Source organism: Chanos chanos, chromosome 11 (genome assembly GCF_902362185.1).
Source record: "Chanos chanos chromosome 11, fChaCha1.1, whole genome shotgun sequence".
NCBI lineage: Eukaryota > Metazoa > Chordata > Actinopteri > Gonorynchiformes > Chanidae > Chanos > Chanos chanos.
This window is the reverse complement of record NC_044505.1, coordinates 1,990,001-2,016,500: the sequence shown is the minus strand read 5'-3', so window position 1 is coordinate 2,016,500 and position 26,500 is coordinate 1,990,001. Positions and strand designations below refer to the sequence as shown.

At 44.6% G+C, this 26,500-nt stretch overlaps 1 protein-coding gene across 1 annotated transcript in view; it reads right to left on the bottom strand.

Annotated features, from left to right (window-relative positions):
• lrba (LPS-responsive vesicle trafficking, beach and anchor containing) overlaps positions 1-26,500 on the bottom strand; it is a 232,867-nt gene that overhangs the window by 117,446 nt on the left and 88,921 nt on the right. Inside the window, exons 34-36 of the mRNA XM_030787677.1 lie at positions 16,946-17,010; positions 15,165-15,273; positions 2,193-2,359 (exon numbers count right to left, since the gene is read on the bottom strand). Of these exons, the coding sequence (XP_030643537.1) occupies positions 2,193-2,359; positions 15,165-15,273; positions 16,946-17,010 (341 nt within the window). The remainder of the gene's footprint in view (positions 1-2,192; positions 2,360-15,164; positions 15,274-16,945; positions 17,011-26,500) is intronic.

The window sequence follows — 26,500 nt, the reverse complement described above, 5'->3', positions numbered from 1 at the left end:
TCATTTGCACTGGTGCTGGAAAGCTGTGTTCATTTTGTCTGTCTGTGTGTCAGAGAGCCTGTCTCACCTGAGACTCCAGAGAGAGACAGGACAGTAATATACAGACAGGTAGACACGTCTGTCCCTCACAACCCAGCCAGTCAGACGCAGAAACAATGACAGGGAAGGACAGGCTAGCCTGAGATCAGACAGACAGGGTGCTCCCTTCTTTTGTTTGGAGAAAGTGAATACGCTCCCACTGGAACTCAGAGGGAGGGAGGGAGGGAGGAAGAGAGAGACAGAGAAAGGGAGAGAGGGAGTGGAGGGAGACTGAGAGAATAAGAGAAAAAAGGAGAGAGAGAGAGAGAGAGAGAGAGAGAGAGAAAATCACCTCACACCTCGTCTCTCCAGAGGCCTGTATGGCTGTAAGCTGGATATTAAGACACAAATTGCATTCAGTCAGGTCAGCGGGTGTCAGGCCGTATTACATTCCTACCAGGAGGAAACAACGATTCCCATCAGCCCGCCGCAGAAAATAATATTTTCATTTTCAGGCCTTTATTGAATGGAAACTTCGGGGAATACTGTGTTAGAGGAGGCGAGAACTAACGGGATCTCGCAAATCTTCACAGTCCCAACAAACGCAGAAACCATTAGTCCATTCTGATTTCATTTTCATGGACGTGATGATTTAAAGAGAGGTGGAGAGAGAGAGAGAGAGAAAGAGTGCATGTGAGTGTGTGTGAGAGAGTGTATGTGTGTGTGTATGAGTGTGTGTTCATGTTGTTTTTAATAGTGTAGTCATACTTGATCATTTGTGTCCTTAAAAGCGTTTGTTTCTTATGTGTGTATGAACACATCTGTGATTTTCAAGGTGTGCAAAGGACTGAAAACTCACTTTATTTTTCTCCACAAGCCCCTATGGACCTCTTCATATCTGTTTTATTATTTGAGCGTGTGTGTGTGTGTGCTGCGTGTGTGTCAGTCGTCCCGTGGTGCTGAGTCGGTACCAGATGTTTCTCTCTCTCTGTCCTACGGCTGCAGCAGTGAGGTAATGGTACGGGGCTGATGGAGATTTATTCAAAGCCGTGGTCGCTGTGCCAGCCTGTGCCAACCTCATCCTGCACCCATCACATGCCATTACTGAAACCATCAATAGAAATAAACCAGGGCAACACAGGGAATGCCAATGACTACACAGACGCACGCAACCTGCAGTACACGGTCAGGAGCAACGCTGGGAGTCAAACCAGGGCAGAGAGAGGGCTATGAGAAAAGATAGGAAGGAAAGAATGAAAGAACGGCAAAAAGAAAGAGTGAAAGTATGAGAGATAGAGAGAGACACAGCAGAGAGAGAGAGAGAGAGTAGAAGATACACCAATAAAGAGAGGGACTATGTGTCCCATAGAGTAAAAAGAGTGGCTATTAAAAAAAAATACAAATTGAAGCAAGATGAGAGAACACCACAGTGCAGTGGAGAAGTGGCTTGTTTGCTGAAATATGTTTTGTTTGTTGTAATGTGTACATCTTGTTTTCTACTGTAATGGGTAGGTATAACTCAAATGCTTTCATCCCTCTCCAAATGTCATACAGCACACACCATAACAACAGGACACAGACCAAACCTCTCCCCACTGCCAAGACCTCCAGCTCTCACTACAACAGCTACAGGGAGAGGGCTGTGACTAAAGGATGTGTGTGTGTGTGTGTGTGTGGATTAGACAACACTGATGATTACACAAGGTGAAGGTGTGTGTTTGAAATCAGATTTTCTTCTCTGTAAGCCCAGGCCAGGCACGCAGTGCAGTTGCGTCTACTGTGAAAACATAGCTTTACAAACACAATTCAGCTGAGCCAAAATCTCCCCTCGGCTGAGCCAGCGCTGTCAGAGCACGATGTCTGACCTATCCAACATCTCCACAGAGGAACAAAGAGGAGGAGGAAGAGGAGGTCTAGAGGAAGATCAGATGGGGATGTTTTTACAGCGAGAGTTTATGGATGAGTGACCTGATTTAAAGACAAGCCTTTCTGGAGAGGATGTGTATACTTTTCCTCAGACGTTGCACCTGAGCTTTGAACTCATGATAAAGACACTTCCTTAGTGCTTGACCGTGTTTGAGTGCTACCGGTTTGTGATGCCGTACACATTCAAACTGTACTAGACTGACAGTGTGCTGTCGCCGTCAGTTACAGGTGTGTTCCCGGTCTGTTACCTGGTGGCCGAGTTCCCCCAGGCTCCGTGTTTGTCTGTGAGGATGTTGACGATTTTCTGGACGAGCTGGGTTGCGGTCATGTGATCTCTGTACTTGGCGGCTCTGATCAGGTGATCGCACATCTTCTCTTCATCTCTCTTCTCCGCTGCATACTGGGCACACTGGGACTGCAGGACAGAAAACACACACGTGACATTAGACACACTCACACACACATCAGACTCCCAATAAATATACACACATTAGACACACAACAATAACACACACACACACACAACATCAGACTCCCAATAAATATACACACACATTAGACACACTCACACACACAACAGACTCACAATAAATATACACACATTAGACACACACACACACAACATCAGACTCCCAATAAATATACACACATTAGACACACTTACACACAACATCAGACTCCCAATAAATATACACACATTAGACACACTCACACACACAACATCAGACTCCCAATAAATATACACACATTAGACACACACACACACACAACATCAGACTCCCAATAAATATACACATTAGACACACAGCAATAACACACACACAACATCAGACTCCCAATAAATATACACACATTAGACACACAACAATAACACACACACAACATCAGACTCCCAATAAATATACACACATTAGACACACAACAATAACACACACACACACACACAACATCAGACTCCCAATAAATATACACACATTAGACACACACACACACACACACACAACATCAGACTCCCAATAAATATACACACATTAGACACACAACAATAACACACACACAACATCAGACTCCCAATAAATATACACACATTAGACACACAACAATAACACACACACACACACAACATCAGACTCCCAATAAATATACACACATTAGACACACAACAATAACACACACACACACACACAACATCAGACTCCCAATAAATATACACACATTAGACACACACACACACACACAACATCAGACTCCCAATAAATATACACACATTAGACACACAACAATAACACACACACAATATCAGACTCCCAATAAATATACACACATTAGACACACAACAATAACACACACACAACATCAGACTCACAATAAATATACACACATTAGACACACATCAATAACACACACACACACACATAGACAGACATACAGACACACACACACACACATACACACACACATACATACAAACACACACACATACACACACACACACACATACACACACACACACACAGAGGCCTACATGCAACTGAAGTTCATTTTGCGTGTTATGAAAATTCACCAATTTTCAGAGTGCTTCAGCAGAAATGAAACTCTGACAGTGTTTCTAAAATGTGAGCCATATGTCATATGTGGATTCAATATTTTAGAAAAATGTCGACGTATGTGACAGAATTCTGTCAGTACAGTCAAATCCACTGGCGACTTCAAGAGGAACTGGTTTCCCACAAAATACCACTTCTACCCAGCTCTGTTCAGCACCTCAAACTTCATTACAAAATGAAAACACACCCACAAAACAGACAGCACAAAAGATCAGAAAGAAAGAAAATACCTAACCCTCTGAAAACTTGAGAGAACGACGCAGAAGCCGAAATGGGGGATTATAAATAATTTGGGGTTTGATGCTTTCTGTGTATTGAAATTCTAGACAGCGTGGAAACGAATGGAGGTGCAGGGTCATTTCCAGCCCTTTGTCATGTTGATTAATAACACCACACTCATATTTACTAATGCCTTCAGGCTACAAACACAAACAAATTACCCAGAATGCAAGAGAGGAGGCTCCATTTTTCTCTGTCAGAATTTGTTATCAGAAAAGCCCTTTGAACTCAGATGAGATTCTATAACAAAGCAACTATTCACAGGGAAAAAAAAATATTCTGGGGTAAAACTCTACAGTTTTATCTTTCAAAATAAAAAAAAAAAAAACCCTCCAAAAAATAAGTGCCGTCAGATGTGATATTTAAAAGTCAACAAATCACGGCTCATATTTCAAGTGTACAGCACTTTAAAATCAGGCTGTGGGCTGTGAACTGTTTGCATTTTCATAACCTCGCTAAGCGTTCAAATTCCGAGACACGCAAAGAAAGGAAAACATGATGCAAGAGGTTTGTTTTTTCCCTGCCCTGCCTCGACTCTGCCGTTCTTACGCATCCTGCTGCAACACGCGGCGGGCAGAAGAGAGGCGAAAGGTTAACGCGGCCAGCGGTGCCCTGCTAATGCAATTCCCAAAGCTCCATCCATTGTGTATTATGGCTCTCAATTAAATTAGGCCTGGACAGAACCACAGCGCTCCGGCAGATACTGTACAGGACCGTCTGGGCTCACGCCGGCAGAGAAAAGCAACCTGCTGGGGTGAAGTTACTGGTAAACGTACCAAAGTGCTTTCTAATGGGACCTCCTCTCCAATTTGTGTGCCGACTCGTCATATCTGACAGAAAATCCATACAGATAAATCACATTAGAGTAGCTACCCTTCCCTAATTATCAATCTATGTCTGTTTGGGCCGCGTTTCAGTCCGACTTGACCTTAAAGCAAAGTGAGCAGAGAGGGGTAGAGAGGAATGGAAATGCCTTGAAAGGGTTGGAGGGGTGAACATTTAAAATGGTCTCCACTGCAGCTGGATTAGGAAAATATGGATGGATGAGAGAGAGAGAGGGAGAGAGAGAGAGAGAGAGAGAGAGCAATGCATCTCCATTCCAGCGCGAGGGAATGTGGCCTCTATATGAGGTTCAGGGATATTAACCTAAGGTAGAAAAATAAGACCCCATTTGTGGAGAAGTCAGGCTCACCAGCCACTCAAACATACAATGAAGAATCACGTCACTCTCTCTCCACTGTCATTTCAATAACAACAGTCCAGAAAACCAGCCAATCAGCAGACACATGACACACAGTTGTACTGCACTTGCAGTGTTGTGTATATTACACCTCTAAGGTGCTTATAAGTAAGTACTTCCACTAACTACTGACACTCTTCCATTACCATTCATTCACCTCAATGTAAAAACCCTACAAGCTTTTTCTCTTTGTGTTGACTGGTAACCTACATGTTATTAATTGGCGTCTGTGCGTGAAAACGTATCACCATAAACACGCTCTTAATTACGTGGGTGGAACAGTCCCTGGGACCCCAGCGCATTTAAATGAGCTCAGCAATGTCACCCACCCTTACACACACACACAGACACACACACACATGCATGCACGCACACACACAGCTGAACACACACGCTCAGAGTCATTAACACAACATCACCTTCACTCTTACACCCCCGCACCCCCCTCCTTATGTCAAAACCAAATTTTTAGGTCTGGCTTGGCTGTATACTTTACAAGGTCAACTTGAACCCAGGACTGATTTGAGGGGGAAAATGTGTTGGGTGAGGTTTAAATGCACATAACAGCCAACTTCAGAGACAAAAGGGTGAAGCCTGTTTCCTGAAGTTTCCATGAAGGCCTGTGATCACCAGTTAACACTGGTCTCAGATCTCTCTCTCTCTCTCCGTTATGACTTGAGACAGTGTAATCGCCCAGTTCACACTGCATCGTGTGTTCTGACTGACTGGATCGGACGGGCCAGACACTTGGCTCTGTGAAAATACTATCTCCTCCAACGACAGGCCATTACCGCCAAACTGTAATAACGTCCATCACAAACAGCCACACCTCAGAATATTCACTGGCTGCACATATAAATACAACAGCATGCATATAAATGGCCTGCATTACGAAGAGAACAGGCAGCTAAATTATTCTGAAAAAAAAAAATAATGGAGGTCAGAGGGTGAGGAGATCTGTTCAGATTGAAAAAACTTAGGGAATGATATCTAACTAAAGCGGGGGGAGCATGTGAACACAAAGCGCTGTGGTGCAGGTGTCAGAGATGTCACTCTTTTAGACACATGCACAGAGTGGTACAGGACTGTATCTGTATGTTGGCAATACAACTGGTCACAGAAGCCCTTTTCTCCCCACAACAGGGTGGAAAAGCTAACCTACATAATCATACATTGAGGGAGCAACACCCACATTAAAACTCATCAGGAACGTGTGTTAGTGTGTGTGTGTGTGTGTGTGTGTGTGTTTGAGTGACAAGCTGGGGCCCTGCTCATATGTAAGGCAATCCAAGCATCCACCAGCCCTGAGAGTGAATCCAGGGTCCCCGTGGCGTTTTGGGGGCTTGTTGGGAGTCCAGGCAGAAAACAGTGTGTCTCTTATTAAACTGTGTGATTTGTTCTCTCTGTTATGCATTCAGCGAGCACTCTCATACTCGTGTCTCTCTCATTCATCCATCGCTCACTCCCAGAGGGTTTCATTTAAACGGGAAAACGGCCTCGCTGACAGCAATGTCCTTGTCACTACATTTCCAGGGAATGCAAATCCACTGGAAAAACGCAACTTATTCATTACAGATTCCTGAATGATCAAAAAGACAGAGAGCACAAATGAGAGAGGTCACAAAAGAACAAATAGAAAAAGAGAGAGAGAGAAAGAAAAAAGACAAAAGGAGAGATGCTGAGACAATCAAAAAAAAAAAAAAAAAAACCTCACAAGATTCCCCATCATACTTGATCTTTTGAACTCTTTTCTCCCTCTGTCCAAATTTAAAAACCAACGTGGAACAGTACTGTCGGGGGAATTCAGACAAAGGCCCTCCTGAGAGAGAGAGAGAGAGAGAGAGAGAGAGAGAGAGGGAGGGAGAGAGAGAGAGAGAGAGGCGACGACGAAGAAAAATGACGGTTTAAAAGTACAATGGCGAACAAAAGTCAGAGAGTGACAGCGTCTGACAGCCACCTCAATTCTGAGACGATACCCCCTGTCAGCCAAAACATCGTCATATTGATTTTCCACCCTTCTCCTTCTCCCCAGGCGACGGACGGGTGTGCAGGGGAAAGAAAAAAAAAGAAAAAAAGAACTCGCTCCGCTGAACGAAAAGACAGAATATGTCGCCTTCTCTTTCGCCCAACCCCTCCCCGTTCCCCTCTGATACTATCAAGGTTAAAGCAAGCACAACAACTTATCAAAGTATCTCCTCTCTTTCTTTCTCTCTCCCTCATTCCTTTTCTCCTCCTTCTTCCTCATTCCTTCCCTCTCTTTTAATGGACTGGTCATAATGTGCAGATGGCAGACGCTTCATCTTAAGATACCTACCCCCCCCACCCAAACACGAGCGCGTGCCCCCATTAGTCCACGCGGGGCCACAGAGAGACACCACTCCCGGCCACCTCAAGGTCAGGCCTCCAGAGGAAGAGGAGGAATTAACTGTCCTTTTCAGGTGAAAAATAGTCAAATGAAGGAGATGCACGGGAAGTGAAAAATGAACGTGTCCCACACCGCTCCGTGCCTTTTGATTCCTCCTGTATAATGCCAGTGTGTTCATCCCACACACACAACAGGATGGAAAGGACCATAAATTCTCACAACGTGACGAGACTGGCTTGCCCATAAGTACTTATATTTACAAGAGAGAACGAGACATTAACGGAATCAAAACAAACTGCGCTCTCCTGAATTTACCTGTGCCATGGCAAAAATGAGAACAGAATTTTTAACAATAATATAACTACACTAAATGAGTGCACAGAAGAGTAAGAGAAAGGTTTCCCTACAATTCTGAACATTTTCACTCACATTGTGTATAACTTCTACTACAGTCAAGTTTATTGGGGGGATTCTACACCCTGCGAGACCTGCGCACTGGCTTTATTTTACCAATTAACTGCACAGACATTCTGCAAGTGACTCTGGATTGCCTGGACCATTTACTAAATGAAATTAAAAAAAAAAAAAAAAAAAAAAAAAAGAAATTTGATTCATCCAAAAAGACTCAAATTCTCATGTTTATATGCTTATAGTCATAATGTTATAGACAGTTGAAGAGCGAGGCCAGCGTTAGATGTTGTCTGTTGTCTCTGTGGGTAAGGAGCTGTGTTGGCTGCAGGGAGAGATGAGGAGCGGAGAGAGGAGATGCTGGTGCCTGCTCTCCACAACATGGGGTCAGAGGTCAAATATAATGATGTGTGCTACAGAGGTATCACCTGGGGACTTAATTAGAGAGAGAGAGAGAGAGAGAGAGAGAGAGAGACAGAAGGTGGCGGTGGGGGGATTACAGTGTGTATACTTTTGTACTCTCTATCACATGCTTAGTGAGAGTAATGATATGGGTGAAGTGTGGAGATCTTACGTGTTGGGTTAAAGAGACAGCTTGTGTCATGTGACCTAACCATCGGCAAGAGGAGAAACTCGTTTCGAAAGAGTTCTCCTTTCTTTAAGAATCAGACACAACCAGGAGAGTGCTGAGAAACACACACCTCTGCTAAGTCAGTGTAACGGTGTACGGTGTTAATGAATGTACAAGCACTTTGACATGAGCTCCAGGAAAACACACAGCTGTGAACTGACTGCACATATCTATCTATCTATCTATCTATCTATCTATATATATATATATATATATATATATATATATATATATATATACATATATATATTGTCAGTGAGTCAGTGTCCTCTGAGATGCTTAGGGTTCATTTTAGACACTGAGACAGGCTGCATCCCTGTGTCAGCGTGTGTGTATGAGGGTATGTGCATGCGTTGGGTAGTGTGTAAGTGAGGAGTATGTGACTGAGTGAATGTGTGTATATGTGTGTTTGTAAGTGTGAGTGTGTGTGGAGTGTGAATATGTATGCGTGTGTGGATGGACGTATATACGTCTATGTGGGTGAATGTGTGTATGTATGTGTGTATGAGTGTGTCGGCGTGTACGTGAGGCGGTAAGACTCAGACAGTGGATACATGGTTAATGATGGTGAGATTATAGGGGACAAATGAGACTGGATTTGGAGCTGATGTAATTAAGTCTGGATATCACCTTACACACCAGACACACACACATACACAGACACTAAACGCTAATTACAGAGTCAGCCACTACCCCTCATCTTAGCCAGGCCATTCAATTACACACTACAGCATAACAGAGAGAAAAAGACAGACAAGCCCAGGGAGGGAGAGAAAAGGAATGATCTAGTTCTTCTTTATCAAGGGCTCTCTATCTGCCCTTCTGCCCCGGCAAACACCACTTCTCATCCCTGATGAGGAAAACTCTCATAAAAAAGAAAGAAAGAAAGAAAGAAAGAAAGAAAGAGGAGGTCGATTCCTCCCTCTCTCTCTCTCTCTCTCCTTACGTATCTATCAGGCGTGATCACATACTGACTGCAGGGGTGAGATCTGAGAGATCTTTTCCGTATTAGAGACACTATTAGAAAGAAAACAGTAAAAGGTAATTGGATTTCCTCCAGTTATCTCAGAGTGTGTCAACCCCCTCTGTCCTTATAATAACTTACTCTCTCAGGACAGAGATAACTCAATTCAACCCAGAGAGAGAGAGAGAGAGAGAGAGAGAGAGAGAGAGAGGGGTGGGGGGGGGGGGGTTAAGAGAGAGGGAAAGTGATGGGGAGGTGCAGGGAGGAGCACAGAGAGGAAGGTGGGGGTGGGGGGGGAGAGAGACTGAGACAGAGACAGAGAGACACAGACAGAGAGAGACAGAGACACAGAGAGAGAAAGAGAGAGAGACAGAGAGAGAGAGACAGAGAGAAAGAGAGAGAGAGAGAGAGAGAGAGAGAGACAGAGAGAGAGACAGAGAGAAAGAGAGAAAGAGAGAGAGAGAGAGAGAGAGAGAGAGAGAGAGAGAGACGAGGAGGTGCAGGGAGAGATGGCAAGAGCATATGCTGTGAATCTTTTTGTTGTCTAAATGACTGTGAGGGTTTTGTGTGGATTTGAACTCTGGCAGGGAGCAAACATACATTTTTTTTTGTATGTGTTGAATAATTCACTTGTCTAAGGCCTGTGCATGAGAAGTGTGTCTGAAAGAGCTTAACTTAACTCCACTCCTCTCCAATGTGTGTTAGAGAAAAGAGGGGGATATAATGAAAAGCATTCTAACAGGCTCAGTTTGTAAGAAACAGAAAAAACAAGAGATGTTCAAGCAACAACACCGTAAGATTGAAAAATACAAAGCACCAAAGCATAAGATAATATCTAGTACTGAAAAAAAAAACAACAAAAAAAAACAGCACTCTTAACAATTTCTGACAATATTCCATTGCTGAGACGACAGGTTCCCAATACATTTAGAACTGTTGCTGATTTAATTTGATATCTAAACTGTGATAGTGCACTAGTTAGACCCAAAAGAGAATAAAAAGAACAGGCAATACTACAGACCTCATAGAGGACACTGCAATAATTAGAATTAAAACATTGTTACCATCAACAAAGCGGGTATGATCTCACTAAATGAACACTGAGATTAACTGATTCACCGAAGAACTTCAAACAATCCACTTGCCTAAAGAACACACCCAGAAAAAAATAACACACACACGTATGTTTTTGAGAACAGAGGTTGCTGTGAAACTGCAGTTCCCCCCGGGCTGTGTTTCATTGGCCCGTTATTTTTATTGTGGCAGTGGAAAATGAAACCGGTGTGGCTCAGAGCCCAAATGGAGGAAAATCAATACGGCAATATCAGCGGCACACTTATCGGCCCGACTCACTTCTCTTCAGAGGTCACACAGGACCAGCTGTCTTTTAGTGCAAAATTCAATTGAGAAACATAGTTTTGCGAGCCGCTGCAGCGGGTGTCTGATTATAGCAGATTGGGAAGATTGGGAAAGAGAGAGAGGGGGTTCACGACAGACACAGAAAGAAAAAGAGGCATTTTACAAACAGCAAACAATGTACCAACCCACTAAAACAGCAAACAGATGTTCATGTGACCTTGAGAAGGCAAAGAAAACATAGGTTGTGTTTTGACTTGAAGACAGAGATATCTAGAGATTTGAGTGCTGATTTTTTTTTTTTAACAGAGAGAGAGAGAGAGAGAGAGCGAGAGACAGAGAGAGAGAGCGAGAGACAGAGAGGGGGGGGGGGGGGGGGGGGGGGCTCTTGAGTGTCTGACTGTAGCAGGCCGGTGATTCTGTGTCCATATGGACAGAAGAGTGGAGTTCTGAAGACTCCGTGGTCCATATGTGTGTGTCGGACACGAGTATGTTACACAGAACTACAGATGTACCATAAACGTAAGAATGCAAACGACTCTCTTTGTACGCTCCAGACGGCTAACCTCCTGCTGTACATGCTCCGGGGAGGTACGAGAGGATGTGCACACGCTTTCCTCTAACAGAGCCACTGTTCAGCAGGCTGCAGGGAAAAGAACAACACAAAGCTTACCTACAGTTAAACAAACGACTCTGGGCTGCAATCCATTGACCCGATAAAACAAAAACAAAAACAACAACAAAAAAATCAGCCGCCAAACAACAGCTAAGCACTCATGCGGGATGTGGATCAATACATTATATTTCATCGATGAACTGCAATTCAAATTTGAGTGGGCTAAATGGTTATTTATCTCAGTCTTAGTACAGCACTAGAGTATACTGCTCGATGCGGTCACCTGACGACTTGTTTGAGGATTCTTTAAGGGGATTCCTCAAGTTTCTTTGTCTGGGATGAAAATCACACTTCCAGAGGCCAGAAACATGAAGTAGCCACAAGAGTTTCCAAAATCCAGGCCCGAGCTCTCATTGGACAGCGCTCTGTCGGTACAACCTGCTCATTAAAATAATTTGGACCGTGTTGACTAGCAGACACGTCACACAAGGTGTCTCGGTGATCAGTTAAAAAAGGCAGTGGATCCCCAGGAGTTGATTTCAAAAGACAGGAATTTCTCTGTGTTGGTCACATGAGGGGTTTGTTTTGGGAATAGTTTGGTTTCTGAATGCCTTAGCTTAGAAAAAAAAAAAAAAAAAATCCACCTCCATTCATGTGACGATGGAAAATACTGCCCCCCCCCCTTTAATAACTCAGTGACCTTGACCAAATTGGAGCCAGCTTAGTGAAACAGCAGGGAGAGAAACTGTATGAGTCCAGTCAAAGAGTCGGAGAGTCTGTCCGGTCAGAGTGACAAAACTGGCTGTAATTGCACCTGACACTCCCAGTCAAACCGTGCAAAAGCAGCTCAGCGAATTCCACATGTCACCGTGCAAGAGTCGTGAGCCCGGAAAGAGGGGCCCAAAATCTCACAGTTATAACGCTAAGGAGGTGGGGTGGGTACACTGCTAAATAATCCACCACATGATCCTGGGGACTTCTCACGGGAATTTCACAGCTTTGCACTTCTGCACAATCAGCACTTTATAACACTATATTTTCTCTCTCTCTCTCTCTTGCCATAACACTGAAACAGGTATAGAGTTCAGAGGAGACACAACACCACATTTTTGTTCATTTGCTTTGAGCCCAAAACCAAGCAGCTGAGTTTCTATTTCTGGGCTTTTTTTCTTATTATTTCTGGGCTGTATGACAGAAGTCAGATAATTTGAGGTAGCGATGCCTCTGCGGACATACCCGATCGTGACCGGGAGGGCCAATTAGACTGGAAGGGAGAAGAGAGCCAATCCCTGGAGTGCCGGGGTCTTTCTGTATTCAAGCTGAAAGAATAAGCCAATTCCGGAAAATGTAGGCCGAGGACTGGGAATGTGAGGGGAACGGATTCAGGGAAAAGCTTTGAATAAAGCTTGTTTTTGCACATTTTGCCCACGACTGCCAGGTCTACTCAGCACTAGCCTGAGTAAACCTACAGGTATTTCCGCTGTTCTCTGCTTGACTGGCTGACAAATAATTCTGCTGTGGTTTGTGTATTAAGAGGTCTGTCTTTGCAGCTAACTCCTGAGTCACCAATGAGGCTCTGGCCTCAACTTACGCAGCTGATGATTGGACGGCAGGTTTGATCTCACCTGTCAATCAAACCAACAACCCATACATGACTAGCCTACACACCACCGAAGCTGCAACATTAGACGAGAGAAAGCGGTTAAACCCGCCCACATAGTAACTTAAGCGACATACAGGCCAAGTGGGGATCAGCTGTCAATCAGCATCTGAGGAGCCAATCAGATGAAGCCACAGAACATGACCCTAAATAAGCAGACTACTGCTGAAGAGAGAAAAATAAATCTCTGATACCTGATAGCTTCCACCACTTTACATATTTACTCTCTACAGTCTCCTGCCCTGTTTTTGTTTTTCTTTTCATTTCTTTTTTTTTCCTGTGAGAGGGAGACCGTGCCCTGAACCTTCTAAAATCATAACATTTTATTACTGAGAGGGAGTGAGAGCTGGAGAGAGTGGAAGAGAAAGAGAGAGACGACTGGGGGGGGGGGGGGTTTAAACACTAGCTTTGGACAACATCAACTGTTACACCAACATGGGCAACGTTTAGTGTCAGGACCCAACTGAACAGAGGGACAGAGGAGAGGGGGGAGAGAGAGGGAAGGAAGGAAGGAGGGAGGGAGAAAGAGAAGGAAAGATGCTGTATTCCTGTCAGTGACAAAATACACCCCCAGCGGGAGGCCAGCAGACAGAACATGATTCAGAGGTAGGGAAAGCAAGAAAGAAAGAAAGAAAGAAAGAAAGAAAGAGACAGATGAAGAGGGGGAGAGAGAGGGAGAGAGAGCGAGAGCAAGAGGGAGAGATAGAGAGAGAAAGGAAGAGAGAGAGAGAGGGGGGGAGAGGGAGAGAGGGGGGGGGGGGATAAAGAGAGAGAGAGGAAGAGAGAGAACGAGAGCGAGAGAGAGAGGAAGAGAGAGAGAGATGTTTGTTTTATGTTTTTATTTTATGCTTGTCCGTGGCAGGGGAAGCCCAGAGTTTGGATGTTGTGTCATGGGATTAAAAAGCTCACTGCTAGGCTTTGGTACATGCCAAACATAATCTCAGCCGTCGTGGCCAGGGAAAGGTTATTCCACACATCTGCAGGGTTCGAAAAGAAAACATTTGCTCTTTGTCATTTTGACAGCGTCTCAGATTCGACCGGGTGTCTCTTGGATGAAAGTTCTGGTCCGTAACTTAATATGTACACGTCTAGATTTCTGTGTTAAATAATATCACACTTATTAAAAAACTAAGACCTGTCACTATTATAACTTCACTCTAACTGACAAAAGAGAATGCGTCCGAGTGCTAACAGAGTGTAAGAGATTCTGTCGAGAGGCACTTCACACTGATGAGAATCACACCATTTTCAGTGGCTCTTTGGGCAATTTTTGGGTTTTTTTGTTAAGTGAATCTTCAGTGAAGGACATCAACCTTTCATTGTATAATAGCACCGCTTTGGGATCAGTTTCAGAGACACTGGGTGATGCTATTAGGCAAATGTTTGAGTGCTATGAGTCACATTCATTTTAGCAGACATGTGGACGCGGTGTTTCTCAGCACTCAGAGAGTGTTGGAGTGGTTCGATTATGGTGGTTAAACATACTGGTTTGTTTTATCTGTCTGTGTGCGCGTGTGTGCGTGTTAGAGCTGGGAAAAATGATCGTTTTTACAATGCATCGCGATGCAAAAGTGAAAGATTCTGCATTGATACAGAAAAAGAAAATAATTGTTTTCAAAAGATGTAATTAAATAACATACATGCCAGCATACTGTTGTTATTGTAAATAGGCTAAGTAACTAAAAAGTTACCCCCCGATACTACATTCATCACTTGTGCCTGGTGTGATTGGAAACATGGCGGAGGGAGAGCAACATATCCGGCAGTCAGAGATTAAAAACACACCCAATATCTTAAAAGCAGATGTCTGGGCACATTTTGTTCTTATGAAAATATAGGCAAAAACAGGCTTGACAAAATATGTGCTTTTACATATGGATTAATTAAAAAAAAACAAAACACGGATAACAAGATGCATCATGATGCCTTGAGAATCGTTTTGCAATCGAATCGCTACCCTTTGAATCATAATCTAAACTAATCGTGAGACCAGTGAAGATTCACACCTCTTGCATGTGTACGTGTGTGTGTGTGTTTTGATCCATTCTTTTGCCTTGCTTTTATCTTCTGTGCGTGCGTGCGTGTTTTCCTCACCTCAAACTCGGCGTGTTTGTGGATGTCCTCGGCTCTCTGCCGGCTGAGAATGAATTCCGCCTCGTTGGCCACACGCACCAGGTGGTCTTTCATGGTATGACTCAACAGTCTACAGAACAAACAAAAACACCAATCACCACTCAGATACACATATAACACCTTCAGACCAAGTCATGTTCTACTGTCACATTGTCTAAAGTATAAAAAAAACCACACAATGCAACACTGTGTCTCAGTCAGTATAAACTCAGTCATGTGACTGGTAACTGAAATGGAAGGCAGACTTTGCTACGTGATAGTATTTGATGTCATAGAACATTTGTTTTATTAAAAGAATAATATTACTTTCATCACTAGTCATTGCAATTAATCACCTTTCAGTGAATTGAGTTAAATTAAACTAAAAGCTGAACTGGACTGAACTTGTTTTGTTTTTGAGCTTTTCTAGTCCAATGTTTATGTGCTGTATCTTTTCAGAATAGATAGAAAAAGCTGAGTACAAACTTCCAAGCAACACTTTTGAGTAATATCTGTTAAACTGAATTTACTAGTTAAACAACCTGCGGGGGAAAAAATCTTGCCAGGACATTGCAGCTCAAAAACCCAGTTAACAACTCAAACCAGTCACGACAAATAAGCAGAAAATCCAATTTTTCACACCGTTGTTATCGCCAGTCCCGTGTAAACGAGCTATAATTGATTAGCGGACGATATTCATCTACCAAGTTCGGAGAAGAGTGGTTGTAGTACTCATGTTACTACATATGTATCCGCTCCTCCAAAACACACACACACACACACATACAAACACGCACACACTCCTCTCTTATCTAGCCTAATAAAACAGTCACCCCGGGGTCTGAGAGAGCAGGCAGGCAGAGGTCAATGGGGTCAGAGAACCATGCAAAGTGGAACAATAACAGGCAGAAGGCGGAGGTGTGTAACTCGAGCCTGGTGTGTCGACGCTGGGCAGCAGGGGAGCGGAGATGGCCCGGCCTCCCTACTGACCCTGACTGCCATCAATAACCAAAACCAAACCCTCGCGCGCGCCCTCTCTTTCTTTCTTTCTCTCTCTCTCTCTCGCTCCCTGCAGTTCATCTCTCTCCCTCTCTCATTTTCTCTGCAGCCCACATCTCTGTCTCTCTCTCTCTCGCTTTATTCTGCTCTAGCCCTTTATCTTCTAGCTCCGTACCGCATGATTTGGGAGAGTGTTACTGAGCCACTGCCTTACAAATCAACTCGCCCTCTCCCTCTCTCTCTCACACACACACAGTCAGTGGTTGTCTGCATGTGTGTGTGCAAGACCAGGCAGCGTTGGCAAAGTGAGAGGGGAAGTTTACACCTAGAGTCAGGTTAATCAGCATTTAGCTCACGCTTTTAAGAACTTCAACTCCAGAGGTGATCGGGGAAGGGGTGAGGACCCTAGGCACTGACAACGCCATTTTGAGATGGGAGAGAGAGATGTCCCTTGATTTCCCAAGCGTGGCAGGAAGAGTCAGGGATCACTAGTCTTCTCTGTCACACTCCAAGATCTCCTGTCCCTTGAGATGGCACAATCGACACAAGCCTTGAACTCCATGGAGCTCTGGGAATTCTCCACTCTCACGACATTGATTCGGCTTCGATCCAAGGAATGACAGCAAAGACCTCTGATCAGAGGGGAAGGTGAGGATCGGGGGAGAGAGAGAGAGAGAGCGAGAGCGAGAGAGAGAGAGAGAGCGAGAGAGAGAGAGAGATAATGAAGAAGTGCTTAACATGGGGCTGGGGAAGAGGATAATTACCTGCCCTCATTCACAAGCTCGATGAAGGCCAAGCCTGCGTTCTTCTGAATGGAGTTCTGCCATTCCTGTAATACAAAATAAACACAGGCCTTAAAATAGTGGTCTCACACAGACACAGGCAGAGAGGAGGAAAGATCTACAGGTTTTGGTCTCTGATTAGCATTATAATATATGATATTACAAAATAATCTAGATTTTGACACAGCCTTCAATCTCTGAAGCATGTTGGAAAACCTATTTTATACTCTCTCTGTCTCTGTCACACACACACACCTACATACAGACACATTTAAAAAAAAAAAAATAAATAAATAAATAACATGTGGCCCAGGTATGTGTATGTGTGCATTCTGGAGGCCTGTGAAACAAATACAAACACACACACCCACACCCACACTCCTCTGGTGTACATTTCTGTCTGGGTGCCTTGTCTACAGATGGTGGACATGGAAAACTTCCAGAAACTTCTGAGGAAAACACTGCCGCTGCAACCATCATCACCAATTACACACTGCATCTGCTATGGCAGCCAGACCAGCTGCCGGCTACTAACAAACCAACACACCGGACAGGGAAGAAGCTCTCGTCGCTGACCTGAGATCAGTAACGACTTATTAGCTATACACAGAAACTGGCCGACGCGTCATTAGTACGTTAACATGCTAGCCGACTGTTCGAAGAATACGTTAAAACTCCACACGACAGGTCGGAGCTCTTCCTACCTTTGAGACTTCAGGATATGTTTGAGAAATACCAACATTTATAACGGCTCTTTTTAAATGACCTCAAAACACACCTGCACACAGGAGACAAGAGTCCGTCGCTGATATCCGGACGACTTACGAGCTGTTTGTTACGGTTAACTAGCGGTTAAAAGCGTTAAAAGCACTTTGCTGAAGTAGCAAAAGAGCTCTTTCGGGACTTCAGTTTGAGTGGTCTAGGTTTGGAGGTTTAAAGTTTGAACATTAATCAAAATGGTGAGAGGACAAAGTCCCCCCCCCCCCCCCCCCCCCGTTCCTGGCCCCGTAAGTGTGAAAGGTGTAAAAACAAACCGGGAGGGGAAAAAAAAAACGTCTTCGAGTCGAGCACCTCAGTGGCACTAAATCGTCAGGACAACGAAGATTTAACGGTCGACCTCTTTCACGCGCTTATTGACATTTCAACACGTTCCCCGCAACCGTACGAATAATAATCATAACAATGGAGACTCTCCAGCGCACGCACCGAGTTCAACTTCTCACGAATGTTTCCCGGGGGACTCAGATAAAGAGGAAAACACATTAAGAACCATATTAATGCGAAGGAATGCTTGGGTATAACATACCTCATACAATTTACAGCTGTGAACAAACCGAGTTACTGAGACGATTTGGAACGCAATCGATAATCTCTAAATGATACCTCGAAATAATTTATATTTAATCGTCTTACCATTCCTGAGGCGGTAAAATGAAACCTAAACTGCTTCACCTACCCCAGACAGAGAGGGAGAAATTTCACAGTGCTCCCAATGGAAGGAATAAAACGAACTAAGAGACTGAAACCAAAATAAACTCTCTGTACGACTATGTTCGGTATGTGTCTGATATACACACAGTGTGAGCGTATGTGTTTCCACATCTTTACGGCTACGTTTAACTGTTAAGACCAATATATATTTAAATACAGTCACAGCACGAATGCAGGAAGTAAAAGGTTTGCATGGATTTTTAATAAACAAAACAGATGATGTTTACAGCCTCTTATGTGTCCCATTTGGATTTTATGGCATTGAGCGCGTAAGCCCATGTATGAGTATCGCCCTAGAGTAGGAAATCTCCCATTCAGCACAATCAGGAGAATTATTACACCAGTGTATATATCATACACTTCATATGCTACTACATGTACTATTATTTACTATATGGTGGTGACCACAAGAGAGAGAGAGAGAGAGAGATGTAGGCTGAGAAACATTATCCAAAAGGCCCTGTTAGAGGATTCTGGAAATAAACATGACAGGAAGTGAGGCCATAAACAAACGTTGGCCTTCTCCTTACAGAGTGCAGAGAAGGCAAAGGAAACCAAACCAAAACAAAACAAAAAAACCCCCAAAACCCAAAAAGACCAGCTCACTAAGCATGAGTCTCCTGAGGCTGTCTGTTTTTAGCAGAAAAAAAACCCTGTTTGATTTCAAAACAGCATAGTCTTCGATTTCTCCAAGATCTATTCCTGCTAAATTAAAGGCCACTCAGTAACACAGAGGACTGTGTCATTGTGTGCGTGAGTTGAAAAGAGGGGGTTTTTTTTGTTTGTTTGCTTGTTTTTGTGGAGCCATGCTGAAGTTTCTCTGTCGTAAGGTGACTTGGTCACGACTGTCGTTAACACAAACACAATACCCACGGGTTGTTCCTGAGAGAGAGAGAGAGAGGGAGAGAGAGAGAGAGAGCGAGCGCATACAAGTTGCAACAAAGATAAACGAAGCAAAGATGGCTGTGGAAAAGACATTATTCTTTAATTAAAAAGCGATGACCCCAATCAAAGTGACTTAACGATCGGCGAGGCTGGAGAGACAGGTTTCGCTGATGGCTAATAGATTTTTTTCGGGCCGGTCAGATTGGGTTAAGCTCTGATAGGATTTTATGGCATTGAAATGCCTTTTCACCATCCTCATTCGATGAAAGGATACAAGCAGCCATTTGTGACCTCTCAACTTTGACCTGACCCTTCAGAGGTGCTTCCACTCAGCCACTGCCACCCTCTCCCCCCCCCCCCCCCCCCCCCCCCCCCCCCCCCCCCCCCCCCCCCCCCCCCCCCCCCCCCCCCCCCCCCCCCCCCCCCCCCCCCCCCCCCCCCCCCCCCCCCCCCCCCCCCCCCCCCCCCCCCCCCCCCCCCCCCCCCCCCCCCCCCCCCCCCCACAACCCCCGGCCCCCACCTTTAACCCTCCCGTTTCCAAACCCTGTCGCCATGACGACGGGTCACCGCTATCAGCCCGTGTCATTCTCCACAGAGGGCCTGGACAACACCTGACCACACACAACAGAATAGACAGCTGAACTATAGATGACATGCAAACCTTGTCAAGGCATCGCTACGTCCATGAGGTCTTTTTCTAACTGAGCCACACTTGCAGTGAAATGCCGGAGAGACGCAAGGAGAGCTCACGTCCAGGAATAAAACATTCCTCAAGGTTACCGCTATCAAAAAATACAACAGATGGAAAAATACAATTTGTCCTTCTTTTCACTGACATTTTTCACACAGTCGGTATAAAAAACAGAGTGAGAGAGAGCCAGCGTCAAATTTAGGAGTTCACACAATGACATCTCTAGCACCTTTCAAGCAAACACTGTATCACCAGGTGACTGTATCGCTACACCATTCAGTCATGGGAGACACAGTACAGCTGGCTGGAGGAGATAAGAGTAGAGTATAAACTACTCTAACACAACCTGCGCTCCTGCATACTCACACTCAAATACCTCAAACATACACACACACACACACACACACGTCAAAGACTGGGAGCCCCTCCCTCACAGAGAGGTTTTGCCATCCGTACGTTCATCACTAAACCCCTTACAGGTCGATAGAGAAGGATACGTGTATGTAGAGCACCTACTTGACTGGTCCACTGAACAAAAGTAACCTTTCTCCAGCTTCTCCATAGTGTGGCAACTACAGCCAAGCTCAAATGGAGATTGTTTTAACGAGCTGGTTACTGGACAAAGCACATTAAACAGGCTGGTTAAATTTACAGGTGACGTTTAGAAGAATTTAGAAGAAGCCGAGTTCACCTGTACGAAGCTAAGCAACCAGATGGTTCTCAAGCAGAAGGAAGTCCACCGTTTGTTAAGACAGTAAAAAGGCTCCGGAGCTGAGATAATCACTCTCTGGTCTTTAAAGAGGCTGTGTCTTAGCAGCAGTGAGAGAAGGGAGTGACCGTACATTTAACGACAATGTGAGCTGACTTTCATTTCCATTCATACAAAACGCCTTACAGCTGTTAAGCATGACGCCGTTGTCAATTTCAAAAGCTAAAAAAAAAAAAAAAAAAAAAAAATTACTAATACTTTCCGCAAAATTATAATTTACTACAACCTTGACCTAAAGACCGCGCTAATCCAAAACAAAACACATCTGATAGCTATACAACGACATACACATGGTACTAATTGGAAATATTCTGGGCAAACGGCTTTGTTCTGCTCCTATAAGGCAGCGAATGTAAAACAATGAAGAAATATCATTTCCATAAGGTGTCTGTGACTGGCATTACTGGAGAGAGGCAGGGAAAAGCGGACTGTAATCGGGTCTTTTGTTTAGTCTTGCGCTGATGAAGGCTGTGGCACCTTCCTCTCTATAAAAGTCTCTTAATGACCGCTGATTGAGAGAAGCAGTAATTACCTTCTAAGTAAAACAACGCTGACAAAACACAGAGCGCTTTCCATACCGCTCTCATCCACCGTCAAACGCCACGGGGTGGGGTGGGGCGGGTTGAGGGGGGGGGGGGGGGGGGGGTACGGACCACGCACGGGCGCTCAGTTCTCCTCACTGAAAATAAACAAGTCGCTCTTGCCTTTCGCTTCCATCAGTTACAATCACAAGTATTTGTTTGTTTTTTACGGGCCTAGGGGACTGGGGTCGAGATGAAACAAAAGAAACGTCAACCCCGTGTGTGTGTGTGTGTGTGTGTGTGTGTGAGAGAGAGAGAGAGAGAGACGTTTCCGTTTGGTTCTGTTTGCCAGACCGTGACGTGGTGTTTGAAGAAAGAGCGGCTACTGTGTGACGTTGAGCGAGAAATGATCCCCAAATCTGGAGGAGATCAGTGATACACAGTCTCACACACTAGACACAGTCTGTTCCCACGAGGCAAGCCGAAGGAAAGATGATGTACTGTCCATCGTCCGCACGCATACTGTCCTGATCCCATCAACATACCCACAAAATCACACTGAAACAAAATAAAAACTCGACATAGCAAACCTTGAGCCTTGGTTTAAAACCTTTTGTTGGTGTCGGTGTTTTCCAGCAGCCCAATAATCATAATATTAGCTCAATCGCAGGAAACTGTTACTGTTCATTTATGAAGTCACGGAAAATCATGAAAAATAAAAGAAAGAAAAATAAAACCTTTTATATCCGTTCAACAATAAATGTTTCATTCTCTCCACATCTGAGAGCTAACTGCTTTTAGATGGTCAGCTCTTTAGAGACAGCACAAATCTGACATGCATATTCACTACCACAGAGAGAGAGAGAGAGAGAGAGAGAGACGGGGAGAGAGAGAGACAGAGGGAGAGAGACAGAGGGGGAGAAAGAGAGAGAGAGACAGTGTGTCTCATGCCTAATTTAAAAGCTTGTTCTCCTTATCATTTGATGGTTACACTGTAAGGGACTGGGGGGGGGGTCGAGGAGGGTGGGGGAGTTCTGCACAGCAGGGATATCAAAATGTAATCTGACAGTCCGTGTAGACACTTTAATTGCTGATGTGACGGCCCAAGCGCTCAGACAAGTCACACGTTTGAACGCAGATGCTATCTTGTCTAAAGAAAAACATACATGTCCAAAGGGGCCGCGGCCGAGCTTGTGTTTGTGTGCTGTCGCCGTGCGCAGAGGGGTTTCGCGCAGGGAACAAATATTTACTCTGCTCTTGTCCAACAACGGATCTGGTTTAAAAACCCACTGATGTGACCGCCCCTGTTCCCTGCTAATCTCTTACACTCACAGGGGTCTATACTCTGAGTGAGAGCAGGCGGGGGGGAAAAAGAAAAAAAAAAGGAGGAGGGGGGGGGTGAAAATTTGTTGAAGGGTGAAATATTGTCATCAGACCTCGTCCAAAACGCTGTTCTTCACAACTCCTGGACACGCGCTATGGTAACTGAAGCTGACAGGAGAGTTAACAGAGTCCATAAATTTTATTGTTTTCCTTTCCTGGATAAATAAATATATTGTCTTGCGCATGAAGAAATAGAGGAAAATGATATTTTTACCCCATACATCTGTAGGCAGACACTAACCTCTCTGTCCCTTACACAAACACTTTACCCGCCCCCTAAAGAAAGAACAATGAAAAGTGTTGTTATAAAAAAAAAAAAACCTTAGACAAAACACAAAAATAGACGCGTTGAGACGGTCGGCCAGAGGCGGGGCTGTGGATGGAGAGCACTGGGTTCGTGCAGTGTAAATAACTCCGTCAGCTGGACGTCTCATCCAGAAAAGGAACCAATAGTAAAACAGTTGGGGGCCAGAATTAAAAGCCACTCCATTTTCAAGGGGAGTCCCCACACGGCTGGGCCCCCTCTTCCTGTCAGGAAGAGTCTTCTTTTTCTCTCTCTCTCTCTCTCGGCACATAGCTGAGACCAGCGGGGTACTGGCTGAATTAAGGACCAGTTGGTGAAGCAGTGTTTTTCCTGAGTCTCTCCGGACCCTCAACATTCAAAGAACGTAGAGACAGAGATGTTCCCCCCGCGTCCCAGCCGAGGGAGGCTCGCCGGTCGTTTCTGAAGGAGAGGGAGAGGAGGCGGGAGGACATGTTGAGCGGGGCAGCTCTCAGACCTGGTGTATGTGCTTTGCCTCCCAGCAGGGCGTCTGCTCCGACCGTGAGGAGATGTAGACATGAGGAGATTCAACCTCACTTTCAACCGCATTCCTCTTTCTCTCTCTCTCCAGCGTTCTTCTCCCCTTCACTGTTTGTCTTGACCGGAGCCTGCCTGTTCTGACTCTTTATTAGTCAAAATCCCCTCTGGAGAATTCATAAAGGACCACAGCTGGAATATATTTGAGTTTATCGAAAGATTATTGTCGGAAAATAAATCAGTATTCAGTGTTGACATAATGTACGAGTCTTGCAGATGATCTGCATCAGAGGAATTTCTTGTTTGTTTGTTGTGCCTGTTTGTTTGTTTGTTGTGCCTGTTTGAGAAGGGCATGAATATACTGCTAAGACACGGCCTGTGTGATTTCAGAAAAAAAATTTAAAAATAGCTCGAAACAGCTGGTCACTCTAAGGTCATTTAATAGAACTTTACAGCTGTTGTCATGACGAAGGACAAAGAAAAGCACCATTTTGCCTGTTTTCATTCCACTGAACAGACATAAACAGGACCAAAAAAAAAAAAAAAAGAATTCCAGGCACTGTCTTTATAGAAGCGACTGCTCATTGGTCAAAAGTAATCGTTCGCTCCCGTTGACTCCTCTGTGTGCTCGGGTCATGATATTGATCCTATGTTCTCTCAGACTACGGGGGGTTAAACTCCTTCACTCTCCCTATTCTTAACCTTTAAGGTCAAGGGTCATAAAGAGCCCCAAGTGCAGGAGAGAAGGAAGTCGATGGTTTTTTTTTTTTTTTTTAAGATTTTCTGTTTCACCTGTGGGCTTGGTCAGGTGTCCGACTGGCCCTGAAGCTGTGGCTACGGTCACATGATCACCACAATCAGACGGATTTTAATAACAATGAAAATTAGACTGGTTGAGAACTATATGGGTGGAACACTCTACCAGTAATGAATGATTCTCATGTGAGTATGATCAAAGAGCAGGGAGATTCAGTGTTGAATATGAACGAACATCTAAACACTCACAGACAGCAGTGTTTATGCTGGTCCAGATGTGACATGGGCCTTGGCAGTACTAATGTGAACACCAACATCTAAAAACACCTGATCTACACAACTGTGCAGCTACTGCTTGGTTTGTAGTGCTTGGCTGGTATTAAATCACATCTGATATGGGCCCTTTAGGGCCAGAGTAAATGCAACTGCATTAAACAGTAATTAGGAGACACTCCAAAGTGGATATAGCAGAGTGAACTCAGTGTAGCTTCACTGTGACAAACCAAACCCTTCAGAGAATTCATACGGCTCAACTAGGCTGCGTTCAAAGAAACATATAAGTCTTTCACTGGTATCTTCACAAACAGGAAATACACTGTCATCACAACCTCGACCAGCCTCTCTCTGGCTCTACACAGCTCTCCTCTCCTCTCCTCTCAACACCCTCCATCCATCCTTCCCAGACGGCGGAGGGTGGGGTGGGGAATGGGGGGGGCACGTTTGTGATAAACGAGAGAAAAGAACAGATGACCTGACATCAGGTCCCAGACAATAAGAGTTGATCTACAGCCCACTGGTGCTGCCCCCACACCCAAATTTATCTGACAGACGCCGCTATCAGAGCAACTGTACTCATCCATCTGAAGACAGGATTTCACAGCAACCAGAGAGAGAAAGAGAGAGAGAGAGAGAGAGAGAGAAAGAGAGAGAGAGAGAGAGAGAGAGAGAGAGAGAGAAAGAGACAGAGAGAGAGACAGAGAGAGAGACAGAGAGAGAGAAAGAGAGAGAGAGAAAGAGAGATAGAGAGAGAGAAAGAAAAGGAGAGAGAGAGAGAGAGAGAAAAAGAGAGAGAGAGCGAGAGAGAGAGAGAGAGAGAGAGAGAAAGAGAGAGAGAGAGAGACAGAGAGAGAGAGAGAGAGAGAAAGAGAGAGAGAGAAAGAGTCCTCTCCCCTTCTCACCCTTTCCCTTTCTTTTTCTGTCTTCTCTCCTCTTTGAGTGGTCCTTAAGTGTCATTACTTATTTAGAGGCTGTTTGGGCACTGAAACCGTTTGAAGTGCGGTGCCCGTGACTCCGCTGGGCTGTAAATCTAACCCGGTGAGGCGCTGCTGTCGTGAGAGCTTGTCAGGCAGAATCAGGACGGAGAGCGGAACGAGGCTTTTAACGGAAACGGGGCCCTGGAACGGCAGGGCGACGAAACCAAACCATGATCTTCATGTAATATGCACACAGTCGTCTGAAGGCACCCATCACTCCCAATTACCTGGACGGAGATGTCTTGATAGCTAGTTGTTCTTTTCTCTCTCTCTCTCTCTCTCTGTCTCTCTCTCTCTCTCTCTGTATCTATCTGTCTCCTTACTCCCATGTGCTCTTTGTTTGATATGACTATAATAGTACTGGGGTCTTTTTTTGACGTAATTTTGCTCCATAACCGAGTTCTCCTCCGAGCTCACAGAACAACGAACAGACAGCGAGAGAATAAATAAATTGCCCTCTATAGAAAACTCACAGCGTCAGCACAAAACGAATACTTTGGCAGCAGCAACGGCCTCAAAGCAAAGCAGTGGATGAACAAACAAAGCTCGTCAAACAAGGTTCACGCGTGTACAAACGAAACAAACAAAAACATAGCTCGTCAGACAAGGTTCACGCGTGTACAAACGAAACAAACAAAAACAAAGCTCGTCAGACAAGGTTCACGCGTGTACAAACGAGACAGGAGCTATAGGGTCAACCTCACAACACGAGATCACAGTATTACAAACGTCTCCTTATCTGATACTAAACAAAAAAAAACAATGAGAGACTTTCTAAATTTTGAAAACAGTGTCGCCGTCCCTCAGGTGCTGCACCAAAGAAAACAGACACACGTCACTGAGGGAATTTTTCTAAATTTCGTCAGTTTCACTGAACTCTACACTGTGACATGGTTAGGCAGGACCACGCGTTCTCTAAACGTGTCAGTAACCGGTGTTTGTATTGACACAGACCGTATTTTTCCCATATTGTCTTACAAAAAAACCCC